The sequence below is a fragment of the Rhinopithecus bieti genome, unplaced genomic scaffold, assembly GCF_001698545.2.
Source record: "Rhinopithecus bieti isolate Rb0 unplaced genomic scaffold, ASM169854v2 scaffold_13348, whole genome shotgun sequence".
Taxonomy (NCBI): domain Eukaryota; kingdom Metazoa; phylum Chordata; class Mammalia; order Primates; family Cercopithecidae; genus Rhinopithecus; species Rhinopithecus bieti.
This window is the reverse complement of record NW_016808764.1, coordinates 6,424,969-6,438,217: the sequence shown is the minus strand read 5'-3', so window position 1 is coordinate 6,438,217 and position 13,249 is coordinate 6,424,969. Positions and strand designations below refer to the sequence as shown.

General features: G+C 46.2%; 1 protein-coding gene across 1 annotated transcript in view; it reads right to left on the bottom strand.

Annotated features, from left to right (window-relative positions):
- The window catches only part of PRKCB (protein kinase C beta), a 397,470-nt gene extending 384,472 nt beyond the window's left edge, over window positions 1–12,998 (bottom strand). The window contains exons 1-2 of the mRNA XM_017887175.1: window positions 12,708–12,998; window positions 11,669–11,700 (exon numbers count right to left, since the gene is read on the bottom strand). Coding sequence (XP_017742664.1) covers window positions 11,669–11,700; window positions 12,708–12,880 — 205 coding nt within the window. The 5' untranslated portion in view covers window positions 12,881–12,998. The remainder of the gene's footprint in view (window positions 1–11,668; window positions 11,701–12,707) is intronic.
- Window positions 12,999–13,249: the final 251 nt, after the last annotated feature.

Here is a 13,249-nt window from a genome sequence, read left to right as displayed (position 1 = left end):
GACTGTCCTGCAGACTTCACCCTCCACTTTCACCCACACTGCTTGCCAGGTTCTTCAACCGAAAAGGGATATAAACACTCCACCCAAAGGGTGAAGGGAACCCAAATTTAGAAGAGTGAAATGGTCACAAATCTATTTAAAGTTGAAATGCTACCAATACATTTTTGAAATGAGGTCAGCCGATGGGGTGATCACAGATTGCAATTCAACTTTCTGAGGTTTCCCACAAATTAAAGCATCGCAAGCCAGGAAAGGGTTTCTCAGAAAGCACTGTGCTCACCCACGCTCAAATCACCTCTCTGGCCCCAGTCAAGCATTTCTCTCTCAGATCCACGGTAAGGTGCAGCTAATGCTATTGACCATGACATGTAAGCACATCCACTCTTGCATCGTCTCCTTGATTCAAGAGCATTCATCTTGCCTCCCCAACAGGACTATAAACTCAGTAAGGACAAGGACAGTGCCCAGTCCTAGGAAGAACAGAAATAACTACCATTTATCAAGTGCTTACTGTATATATGTCAGGTAGGGTGCTAAGAAACACTTCACATAAACTAGGTTTCATTATTATATCCTTTCAACTATGAAAAAACAGAAGCTCAAAGAGGTTAAGTAACTTGCTTAAGGTCCCACAGCAAGAAGTCAAGATTTAAACCAAAGCCTTTCTTTCTCCAAAACACCAACTCTTCACCACCATGTGCAGCATGTACTCAATAAACACGTACCCACTGGGTGACAGCAGTGGAGAGGGAGAAGGAGTGGGAGGATGCCTTTCAGAGGAAAATTCATTTCTACGGCCCTCCACGTCTAAGGATGCAGTGAAGAGAGATATCCCTATTGATAGAACCATAAAAATAACCTAGTAACCACCCTCAAAATAGAACAATCAACAATATGACTGATATGAAATTCCAAATATCTCTTTAGGGTGTGAAAAATAGCAACAGCCCCGAGGTGCTCCGGTAAGGCACCCCCACTGCTTATAAATGGCCATTTCAGTTTCTCCTGCCTGACTTCCATCCCTGCAGGCCTGGAATTTCAGGATTTGAGTCATGGCAAGTATTGTTGCCAAAGGCATCTCATGCTCCTCTTTTTCAAACATTTGGCCATTTCACTCACCCCCACACATCCCACTTTAAAACAGTGACAACAACCACTTCCTAGTCACTACACTGCCTTCACAGGGGCCAACCCCTGTGATGTGACGTTTGTCTCCCACCTGCTCCTCCCTCCCTCACACCCTCTTCTTCCTGTTCCCTGCATATGCCCTATTCTCTCTCCTCACTATCTCAACTGTGTTGTCCTGTCCTGTGCCTGAAACACCCTCCCCTGCCCTCATCCCCTTGTCAATCTGGGAACTCCCACTCCTGTTGTAAGACTGTTCCCAAATGTCACCTCCTCTGTGGAATCTTCACCGGTCCGAGGAGGAGTAGGGATGCCATCCAAAGTGTTTTTACATCCTTGGTGTAGCACTTTACATTATGTCTCAGAACTAATTGGCCATGTGCTGTTCTCCTTTTAAAAGACCAGGAAGATCTTTAAGGGTGAGGACAGTGTCTTATTTCTCTTCAAAGCCCATATGGCAACCCGACATTATACAATATATTTGTTCTATGTTATTTACTTATCACTGTTATTCTACTAGAATGTAAATTCCATGAAGTCAGTGATGCTGTTTTGTTCACTGTTCTAGTTCCAATGCCTAGAACAGTACCTGATATGTGGTAGGCACCCAATAAATATATATTAGATGAATGGAAAAACGGTTGGATATCCGGATGGATGGGTGGATGGATGAATGGATGGATGTATGGATGGGTGGATGGATGGATGGATGGAAGAATGGCTGGGTGGATGGGTGGATGGATGGATGGATGGATGAATGAATGGATGGATTGCTGGATGGGTGGGTGGATGGGTGAATAGATAGATAGATAGATAGATAGATAGATAGATAGATAGATAGATAGATAGAGGCAGGATCATATTTTACCCACCCAAAGGTCATGAAGACATGGAGAAGCAGAACCAGGATTTAAAATTAGGTCAGATTTGAGCTTGAACTCTCAAGTCCAATTTGATACTCCCTCCCTAGAGGCCCAAAGTCTGGTCTCTGGGAAGTAGCAAGATGAAAGAAAAAAGAAAGCTAGAATTCAACCCAGGAACATGGTTATGGTTGAACTAATGATGCTGCCTATCTTGAACCAGTTAATTTCCATCTGCTTAGCCACTTCCAAGACCAAATAAGAGTGGATCAGAGCTCTCTGGTCTGGGCTTGAGTTCTCCTCCTGACTCTGTAGGGCAACTTTCTGCCTGTGGGCTGAGGGGGAAGGAGATGCCCAGGAGACCACAAACAAGCAGGACAAATGTCAATTAAAAGGTAATAACAACCATGGTAATGATTAACAGCTTAGCACTTCTGAATAAAAGCTGCCATCTCTACCAGATCCTGTCCTTGCTGTTCCTCTCAACCCTCTAGAACACTAAGCATCCTTACAACACCAAAAATTTCCAGGAAAGACCCTGAACTTCCCTTCTCTATTCACAAGGAGGAACAGCCAGTACAGAATCAAGCCCAGGGTAGAACAGAACCAGGCTCAACATTAGGTAAAAGTGTAACACCGCTGACCCAAAAGAAAAAGTTGGTTCACAAGTAGAAACTGATTTTTTTTTTTTTTAGACACAGTCTCTGTGGCTGGGCTGGAGTGCAGTGGTGCGATCTTGGCTCACTGCAACCTCTGCCTCCTGGGTTCAAGCGATTCTTCTGCCTCCGCCTCCCTAGTAGCTGGGACTACAGGCACACGCCACCACGCCCAGCTAGCTTTTGTATTTTTAGTAGTGAAGAGGTTTCACCATGTTGGCCAGGCTGGTCTCAAATTCCTGATCTCAGGTGATCCACCCACCTCAGTCTCCCAAAGTGCTGGGATTACAGGCATGAGCCACCACACCCAGCCCATATTTTTATATTCTCATAATTCCCTGTAGTTCCTTTATAATAAAAAAAAAAAAAAAAGAACATTCAACAGGTATCTACTAAGTGCCCAGATTTGTGTTAGAGGGGTGTTAAAGACATATTAATACCAACTGAGACTTTCTCCTTAATGAAATCAGAAAGACAGACTTGACAAAAGTCCTTTCTCTGTAAGTGAGTCAACACTGTTTATTGTTAAACTACTTACAAAGTATCTTCTGAACAAGAGAAAATACTGTCCAAGTCAAAGGAATGAAGAGTTGTAATATATCAGAGATGGACACAGGGTGAGGAAGGTATTTGGGAGGCAATGTGAATAATCTTGTGCCCCCTGAAAACGGACTTTCAGCTCAAAACGCCTCTCACTGAAATGCTGTGCTCTCTCTTTTTATTTATTTTCAATTTATTAGCCCAGACTTGCTCCTCCACCTCTGAATTGTCTGATTTTTCTTCTTTAGAACAGCCACCTCAAACTGCAAACCCTAAACAAAAAGGAAGTCAGCTCATTATCTGAGTCATTAACTAAGAGGAGATGAAGTTCTCTGTCAAACTGGGAAAGAAGCCATCTCAAAGTAACAGGCTAGTTCTACCAAATACTTACTCATCTTACTTGCAGCCATGATACAAATAAATATTTAGGCTTTTTCCATAGAATGTCACAAAGATAAGTCTCCTGCACATATTTTGTTTTGTTTTGTTTTTAATTGAGATAGGGTCTCGTTATGTTGCCCAGGCTGGTCTCGAACTCCTGGCCTCAAGCAATCCTCTTGCCTTGGCCTTCTGGAGTGCTGGGATTACAGGCATGAGCCACTGCCTTCAGCCCTGTTGCATATATGATCCAGGATATGGGCAGTTTTACAATACAGATTTCTAGCTGTAGTTCCTTGACAACTCAGACTTTCTACAGTTACCTCAGAAAATGAGAATGAAAAGTTGGGCTTTTTTTTTTAATTCCCAGACCACTGACTATATCCCCAGCCATTACATAAGTTAGCTTCCCATTATATATTCTCCTAGTACCCAGTGCATTTTCTTCAAAGTACCTAATAAAAATGAGATTAAATATGGGTGCAATGATCTGTAGAATGTCTTATCTCCCCCCACTACATCATAAGCTCCATTACAACAGAAATCTTCTCAATCTCATTCATGACCGTATTTCATCACCTAAAATAGCTCCTGACACATAGAACTTGACACATAGAACTTAACCAGTGAGGCCAGGCATGGTGGCTGTCTCCTGTAATCCCAGCACTTCATGAGGTTGAGGTGGGCAGATCACTTGAGGTCACAGAGACCAGCCTGGCCAGCATGGTGAAACCCTGTCTCTACTAAAAATGCAAAAGTTAGCTGGGTGTGGTGGCACGAGCCTGTAACCACAGCTACTTGGGAGACTGAGCAGGAGAATCACTTGAACCTGGAAGGCGGAGGTTACAGTGAACCAAGATCGCACTACTGCATTCCAGCCTGGGTGAAAGAGTGAGATTCTGTCTAAAGCAAAAAAAAAAAGAAAGAAAGAGAGAGAGAGAGAACTTTTAGAAGGAGAATGGAAAGATGGGTGAATGGATGGATGCATGGATGGACAAATAGATAAATGGAAAAACGGATGATGAAAAGAGAGATGGATGGACAAATGGAGGGATGGATGGATGAATAAATGAATGCATGTGGTGAACAGACGAATTTCCTACTGGATTTTCATGCAGCCATCACACCTCCAAATGCCATATGTAAACACTGAGGATGTTGTATTCTCTGTAAAAAGGCTAACATTCTATCTATGGAATTTCACACAATTTCAATGAGGAGATTGGATGAATGAAGTCAAAGAATTAATGTTATTAGAGCAAATGCCAGATCATAAAGGACTTACCTTTGAAGGCATCAATCAGAAACAAACTTTTCAGCACATCCCCCTATCTATCCAAGAATTAACTGAACTGCATAGTTACAAGACCAGACCATAGCTTTTAAATTATACTTAGTAATTTAATGACCTGTATCTGAAAAGTAGCAAAAGAAGATGCATATTGTGAAAATTATGACATATTGATCTACTTACATATATGTGTGTGTATACACGTGTGCGTGTGTGTGTGATGGAAACAGAGAGACAGAGACAGAAGGATAAGCAGAGACGAGAAAAGAGAGACTCCAACAGTACAAATGTATATAAAATTATTTTCAAACCTTCAGTTAATTTTTTGACCAATTGCCTTCTTCTATATCTTCTTTTTTATTGGCCTAGATACACTATAAACATGCTGCATCTAGTTGTGGGCAGTATCTGGAGTATCATTAGTGCTCGGAAATAATATATTTTTTAAAAATTATTTCCTAAGAATCTGTATATCATATCATCTAGATTTTCAAAGGTCATATTTTCCATATTTACTTAGAAAGACGTTCTGTTGCCCAGTGACAAAGCTTCAGGCTCCTCCTGAGTGCTCCACAGTGAAAAATGAATTTGCTGTTGCCTATCCAACAAATCAGCCCTCCTTTTTAAGACTCAGCGTTAACCCACTCAAAGATTCTTATTTTGATTGGGACATTGAGCCTGAAATCCCTCTTCAGGTGGAAAAAAAAAGAAAAAAGCCAGATCATCAAACACGAAGTCAAAAAGCCTCTGCCTTTTATTCACATAGAAGCCCGCAGGACACATTTAGAATAAGCTAAAAGGTGAATGGAGTTTGGCTCACAGGTCTCTGGGGTCTGCTTCTGGGAAGAAAGAGAAGTGAAACAATAGAAGTAACCTCTAAACTTGCAGCCTGACTTGGTGATTTTTTGAAAAAATGGCCCTCTTTATGATTTTACTAAGAAAATTCAACCTGAAGTGCATGAGGTCATATTATACATTTCTAGGGAACACTGCCCAAAATAAAATTAACCTTTGATTCGCTTTTTGTTATATAAATACACATATGCTATGCTAATCTACATGTGTTAATTACCTACTAAAATAAACTTATGTTTGATAGGGTGAATATTGAAAAAAACAACAATGGTTGGAGCCATGACATGACTTGGGGTTTTTTAAGAATAATTACAACTACAAGATTTAAAAACCTGTTTTCTAATCTACATGGGAAAAAGAAGAGCTGACTTACTCATTATCATCCATTCTAGCTTTTCACAGAAAATAAAATTAACCTTTCATTTTTTGTGGTATAAAAAAGTGCAAATTCTTCTAATCTACATGTGTTAACTACACACTACAATAAACTTATATTTGATTTGACAGAATTGATATTGATGAAAACAACCGTGGTCGGAGTCATGTCAGGCTTTGGGGTTTTTTAAGAATAATTTCTATTAGAAGATTTAAAACATGTTTTCTAATCTACATGAGAAAAGAAGAGCCAACTTACTCATTATAATCATCAATTCTAGCTTTTCATAGAAAATTTGTGCGCTGGGGTTTTTCTAGAGAGTCCATGGCAAGTTCAGATCTTTCTCAGAAGAAAAGACAATGCTAACCAGGCCTGGGTTTCTGGGCCCAGACACTGAACTGAGCACTCACTGGTGTTACCCAATACCTAGGAAGAAATACACCCAAGAAGAGAAACTATCTAAGTACATGAAAGAGGCCTAGTCATTTAACAAGTTCCAGAATGAACTCTGTCCCACTTTGACACAGTTTCCTACTGCTAATCAAGTAATACTAATGGTCTCACTTAGAGTCATTGATACTTGCTGTGGCTATTTCTCATGCACCACCTCATTATTCTTCACCATAACCCTTTGAGTTAGGTGCTATTATCCCCATTTTCCAGATGAGGAGACCAAGGTTGCTACTGGGGGATGACTCGCCCAAGGTCACAGAGGGAGTAAGCGACCCATCACAGATATATACCCAGTTCTACTGGACTCCAACTCCTTGCTAAGAATTCCGAATATCTATATTTTATTGCCTATTTCTACCAAATTCACTTCCTTTACAGAAACAAACAAAAAACACTTCGGAAGGCCAAAGCAGAATGAGACTCCTGGCTGGAGGCCAGGAGTTTGAGACCAGGCACAGGCAGCAAAGCAAGACCCGCTATCTCTACAAAAAAATTTAAAATTAAAAAATATATATTTGGCCAGGTTCAGTGGCTCACACCTGTAATCCTAGCACTTTGGGAAGCTAAGGCGGGCAGATCACCTGAGGTCAGGAGTTCGAGACCAGCCTAACCAACATGGCAAAACTCCACCTCTACTAAAAATATAAAAATTAGCCAGGTATGGTGGCACATGCCTGTAGTCCCAGCTACTCAAGAAGCTGAGGCACAAGAATCACTTGAACCCGGGAAGTGGAGGTTGCAGTGAGCTAAGATCATGCCACTGCACCCCAGCCTGGATGACAGAATGGACTCCGTCTCAGAAAAAAAAAAAAAAAAAAAAAAAAAAGGACGTGGTGACACACACCTGCAGTCCCAGCTACTCAGGAGACTGAGGCAGGAGAATCGCCTGAGCTCAGGAGTTTGAGGCTGCAGTGAGCTATGATCATGTCACTGCCCTCCAGCCTGGGCTACACAGTGAGACCTTATCTCTAAGAACAAAATTAAAAAAAAAAAAAAAAAAAAAAAAAAAGGAAGAAGGCTTTTCTCGCTGCCAAACTGTAAAGTCTTCTGAGAATAAGAGTCTCATTCTACCCAATGGCTTGGGTAGAATTAATTAATTACAACTAAAGCTCAAATGTGGGTCCTAAGTTCCTGTAAAGAATGCCATAGAGACAGCCGGCACAGTGGCTCATGCCTGTAATCCCAACACTTTGGAAGTCCACGGCAAGTGAATCACCTGAGGTCAGAAGTTCGAGACCAGCCTGGCCAACATGGTGAAACCCCATCTCTACATAATTTTGTAAAAATACAAAAATTAGCCAGGCGTGGTGGTGGGCCCCCATAATCCCACATAATCCCAGTTATTTGGATGGCTGAGGCAGAAGAATCGCTTGAACCCCGGGAGATGGAGGTTACCGTGAGTTGAAATGGTGCCACTGCATTCCAGCCTAGGCAACAGAGAGAGACTCCGTCTTGGAAAAAAAAAAAAAAAGGAAAAGAAAAAATAATGCCATAGAGAGAAATCCGCCTTGCTTGTCAAAGGAGTTCCACTTCTACTCTAGAATTTAGGCAATTTTACAATAGGGATCTTCAGCCCCAGTTCCCTGTCATCAAATACATTCTTAAATTACCTCCCAGAGAGTGGTTTTATAAGAAATAGACAGAGTGGAAACAAAAAGGGAGAAATTATGTGGCAGTCAACCTAAAGTTTTGTCCTATCATCATACAAAAGCAAGAAAATCGATTCTTAAGCTCCCCTGAGCATGTAGAAATCCATAATTTCCCGTGGTTTATGAGTTTTCCATCCTTCCTCTCCCAACCCATAGCAGTGTACCCAATTTCCATATAGAGCATGAAGGTAACTCTCAATGGTTTCTTTGCCTTGAGATCATCCTACACACCTCCTACCGGAGTGGCAGAGACGATATCCTCTCTCTGCTTATATTTTTGAAATGGAAACATCCTCTAAATAGTAGCTGCCTGAAATAAACACTACATTTCCCACATGCTCCCTCGCAGCAAGGTGTGGGTATGTGATTAAACCCTAGCTAATAGGATATAAGTTGAAGGATCTTGAGCAGCTTCCCCAAGTGACACCGAGCATGTGCCATTTGCCCTTCTTTACCCCTTTCTTCCTTCCTGCTAGCTGAAAGAAGGGTATGAGGACTCCACAGTCTAGCATCCTTCTTGGACCAGGAGGTAATTGTCACTCCCCAGGGATGGTGGAGCAGAAAACTGAAAGGAACCTGAGGCCCTGGGTTCTGGATTGCTGACTTAAGTGAGATCATAAAACCTTATGTGTTCTGTATAAACTGTTGATTCCATTGTAAGTGGATTCACTTTCAGAGGAAATATCTGGTACCAAGAACAATCAGATACTAAGGAACTCCTCAGTGGTTCCAGAATTAGTCCCAGGCAATGCTGAGTACCAGGGATAAATTTCCCTCCTTCCTGTATGTTCCCATTCTAAACATCTCAGTTTCAGGGACTGCCAATCTGCCCCTCCCCTCACTCCTCCCTACTCCTGCCCAAATGGAATACGCTGTCAAAGCAGCTACACAGAGTGACCAGAAGTTCATGGCTGAATTTTGACTCTTACCTGGCAGGCAGTTCCACAGCCAAGCAACCCTGCAGAGCCAGTCTTCTCTCGTACCAGCTGCCCCACCACCATCATAAGAGCTGATATTTTCTGAACATACTCTGTGCCAAGCTCTGGCCCAAGAATCTTGGATATTGCCATGAGTTGGAGCTGCTCAGCCACACTATGGTACTGTTACTGGCTCCGTTTTATAGACAAGGAGGCTGAAATACAGAGAAGCTAAGTAATACGCCTGAGAAGTCTCGAAGCCAGGATTCAGACCAACAGGGACTTGCCTGGTAGCCTGTGCACAGGCCCACTTCTCTACACTGCCTCTTGGTTGGGAGGCAGGGAGGAGAAAAAGAAAGGCAATTTAAAAAATAGACACTCCAGAGGGGCATAGCGGCTCACACCTATAATCCTAACACTGCGGGGCTGAGGTGGGAGGACTGCTTGAAGCCAGGAGTTCAAGACCAGTCTAGGCAACATCGCAAGACCCCTTCTCTACAAAAGTTGTTTTAAAATTAGACAGGCATGGTGGTGTGTACTTGTAGTTCCAACTACTCAGGAGGCTGATGTGGTAGGACCTCTTAAGCCCATGAGTTTGAGGCTGCAGTGAGCTCTGATCATACCACTGTACTCAGCCTGGGCAACAGAGTGAGACTCTGTCAAAAAAAAAAAAAAAAAAAAAAAAAAAGATACTCCTATCTCTAAAGTGGCCATATTTCATGACAAACTTTAATTCTGCCTTTTTCTCATAACATCAAAAAAGTCCTGTTATCTTCCAGACTTTGAGTTAGAGGATCTCCTATTTCAAAGGTGTCATGCCTTGCACATTCCAAAGTGACTTTCCCATCCATCAATAACAACAGAGCAGGTGGCATAGAAGAGCCGTGGTAAAAATGTTTAAAAATCGCCCCCGGCCTCAGCAAGAGACAAAGACTGAAACTGATTCATGGAAGTGAAAGGCAACCTCAAAGAAGAAATTACACATTCCAGCACCAAGACACTATTGGCGTTTTGTTTGAGGGGTCAAAGTTCTAGAAAACAGTCCAAACTTGTTTGCACCAGGGCCTAAGTTGTTGCCACTTAAAAAGACATGAGGAGTCCTCTGGTGTGGTGCAGTGGATCCAAATCTTGGTAAGAGAGGCTGCGTAGGTTGGCAGGGCTCACTGAGCCCACTGGGGCCTTGATCTCAGAAGAGTACGCACAAGTCTCAGAGGATCACAGTGCCATGCTGCCAGCAAGCAAACATTCTGCACCAGTGACGATGCCACCTACACTCACTAGGGATCACTTTACTTTTCCCTGGAGGGTGGAGGTGCAGCCACAAAACTGTCAGTCAGTGCTAAATCACATGTCAGACTCTTCCACACTCAAATACTTTCTTTTGATTTAAACCCAGCTCACCAGGGTGGTGGTCAATTTGCCCCTAAAGATACAATACCCCCAGCAATGCACTGTTTCTTACCAAACTCAATCTCGCCAAGCCTAAGAGTGGAAAATTAAAATTAAAAAATAAATAAATAAATACACACACAAACTTTCCAGATGAGAGGTTGCAAATTTAAATGCCTACAGGGGCCAGAAATGGGTGAAGGGGTCCCAATTGGAATCAACTGAGACAAAATGGTAAAGCTGTTCCCCACCTACGACAACGGCTCTCAGCTCCAGACGACTGTTTTCACGCGAAAGTCAGACCATTTCTCAGCAAAGTTAAAGTTGGAAATGAGGATGTGCATGTGAAATCTCCCGGTTCTAAAATGTTCACATCAAATTCACAAATAAGACACCCTAAGGGCTACACAGAACTGCGGGTGACTTTTGGTCCTGGAGAGCCAATTTGCAATCTGTCTTTCAGACATGAGCCCCAAAGACGGGGGAGGGGGGGACCTTACACGTGATCAAGTCACCACCAGCAGGTTTGATACCCCTGGTTAGGGTCCAGGATCTCAAGCCAGATGCAAGAACTCAGGTAACCAGTGCCCTGGAGACCTTTCTGTTTCTACCCAGAAGATAGGGTGATTTAAACCAGGATCTGAGAAACACCGCCTCTGGAACTACTTCTTTCAGAGAGAGAGGAGGCCCAGGAGACAAACACAGTCGTCTTTCTAAGTGATGTACCATCTGCAGAGGAGCAGCAGCCACCTGCGGAGACCTCTGCAAGGCAGGGCGAGGCAGAACCTCCCTGGGTGAGATAAGGAAGGGACATGGGCAGAGAAAGGGGGAGGAACTAAGAAGGACAGGTTCTCCCAGAAACGTCCCGGGAAGACACTTTCTCCCCCAACAGAACTGACCATGCCAGGACTGCTTCAGGAGGCTGCTTTGACTCTTCCATAGCAGGGAAGGCAGGAAGGGTAGGTGCACTTCCTTGGCATGTAAGCCTCCCAGCGCCATCGGCCCCAGTCACACACACACCCCTTAAAAGGACCCTGTTGTGGTGAAGAATTCCTAGCCTGGGAGGTCACTCTGACCAATGTAATTCTTTCACTCTCTGCCTAACTCAGTAACTTCTTCTATAAAGTCTTTTTCACCCTCTCTTCCCACAAATAGCATCCCCAAAGCCCCAGAGCCTACCTTGGCACTGGAATCCCTGCTTCCCGAAGCCCCTGCAAAAGCAGAAGGAGGTGTATGTCAGGCAGCCCGGGGGAGCCCAGCCTCCAGCTAGTTCCCCACAGAGTCACCCCCCTTCCTCCCTGCCTCTGTACCCCAGGTGCAAACTCCCAGCCACAGGCGGGTGCCCAAGAGTCTTCCGCCTTTGTGGGGGTAGGTGGGAGCTCGGCTGTAACCCTCATCTCCCTTCACTCCTACAGAAGAGAGAAGGCTGCGACCACCAGGTGGCGGGATAGTGGGGAGCGTTTCCCGGGGTAGGGGCTGAAGGCAGGCGGTAGATCTGCCCATAGATGCCCCAGCACCCTTGGGAAAAGAGAAGAGATAAAGACGCATTCTGAGGGAGGGCGAGAGTGACCCCGCAGCGGTGGTGTCCCCTGGGAGGGGGACTGGGGAGGAAAGGATGCCCCACTACTAAAGGGACCGGGGAAGAAAGGGGCCCGCAGTGATGTGACCGAGGAGTGGAAAGGGGAACCCAGGCCCTCGGGAAGGGGCAATGGGAGATAACACAGGGCGCTGCTCGGAGGCAAAGAGGAGGGAGAAAGGATGTCCCATGCCCGCAGGAAGATAGAGGAGGACACCCAGGGCGCTGCGCCCCGGAAACAAGGGGTGGGGGGCGAGGGCTCCTCGCGCCCGGAAGCAGGCGGAGAGATAGGGAACCCCGGGTGAGAGAGCACCCGAGGCGCTGCCCTCCAGAGAAGGCACAGACCCCGAGCGCTCCTAGCCAGGTGGAGCAAAGGCGCCCGCGACGCTGCCCCTGGGCGCTCTAGAGGCGCCTGGGAGCAGGAGAGGGCAGGAGGCGCCCCGCGGAGGACCGTCTGGGACCAGGGTGGGGACAGGGCAACCGCAGGACTGTCCATCCGGGTGTCCCGGACAGCAGGGTCCGGAGCGGGGAGTCCGGGGACGCGGGTCCCGGGGTGCGGAGGGCGCAGAGGGCGCGGAGAGGGGGTCCCCGGCGCGGCGCTGCCCTCGGGGGCCCGGAAAGGTGCCCTGAGCGCGCGCTCACCAGATGAAGTCGGTGCAGTGGCTGCAGAAGGTGGGCTGCTTGAAGAAGCGGGCGGTAAATTTGTGGTTCTTGACCTCGTGCACATTCTTCTGCCGGAGGGCGCCTTTGCGGGCGAAGCGCACGGTGCTCTCCTCGCCCTCGCTCGGCGGCGGCCCCGCAGCCGGGTCAGCCATCTTGCGCGCGGGGAGCCGGAGCCCGAGAGGTGCCGGCCCCGGGGCCCCGGGACCAGCGGGCTGCGGGCCGGGGAGGAGCCTGGAGCGGCGGCCGCTGCTGCACCCTGGGCCGCGGGCGCTCCCCTGCGCTGCGCCGGCTCTGGCGGCCGCGGCGCGCGGAGCCGGGGCTGTCACTCGCCCAGCTGCTGCCGCTCGTCCAGCTGCGCTTGGCACCGCTGGCCCCAGCTGCGGGGGAGGGAGGCGGAGCCCCGGGCCAGCCCCGCCCTCCTCATTTGCATCGCGTCCAGGCCCCGCCCAGCGCCGCCAGCTGCTTTACATCTCCGCGCCCGGGCGGCCGTGGGCCTCGCAGCAAAGCGTGCACAGCCGCAG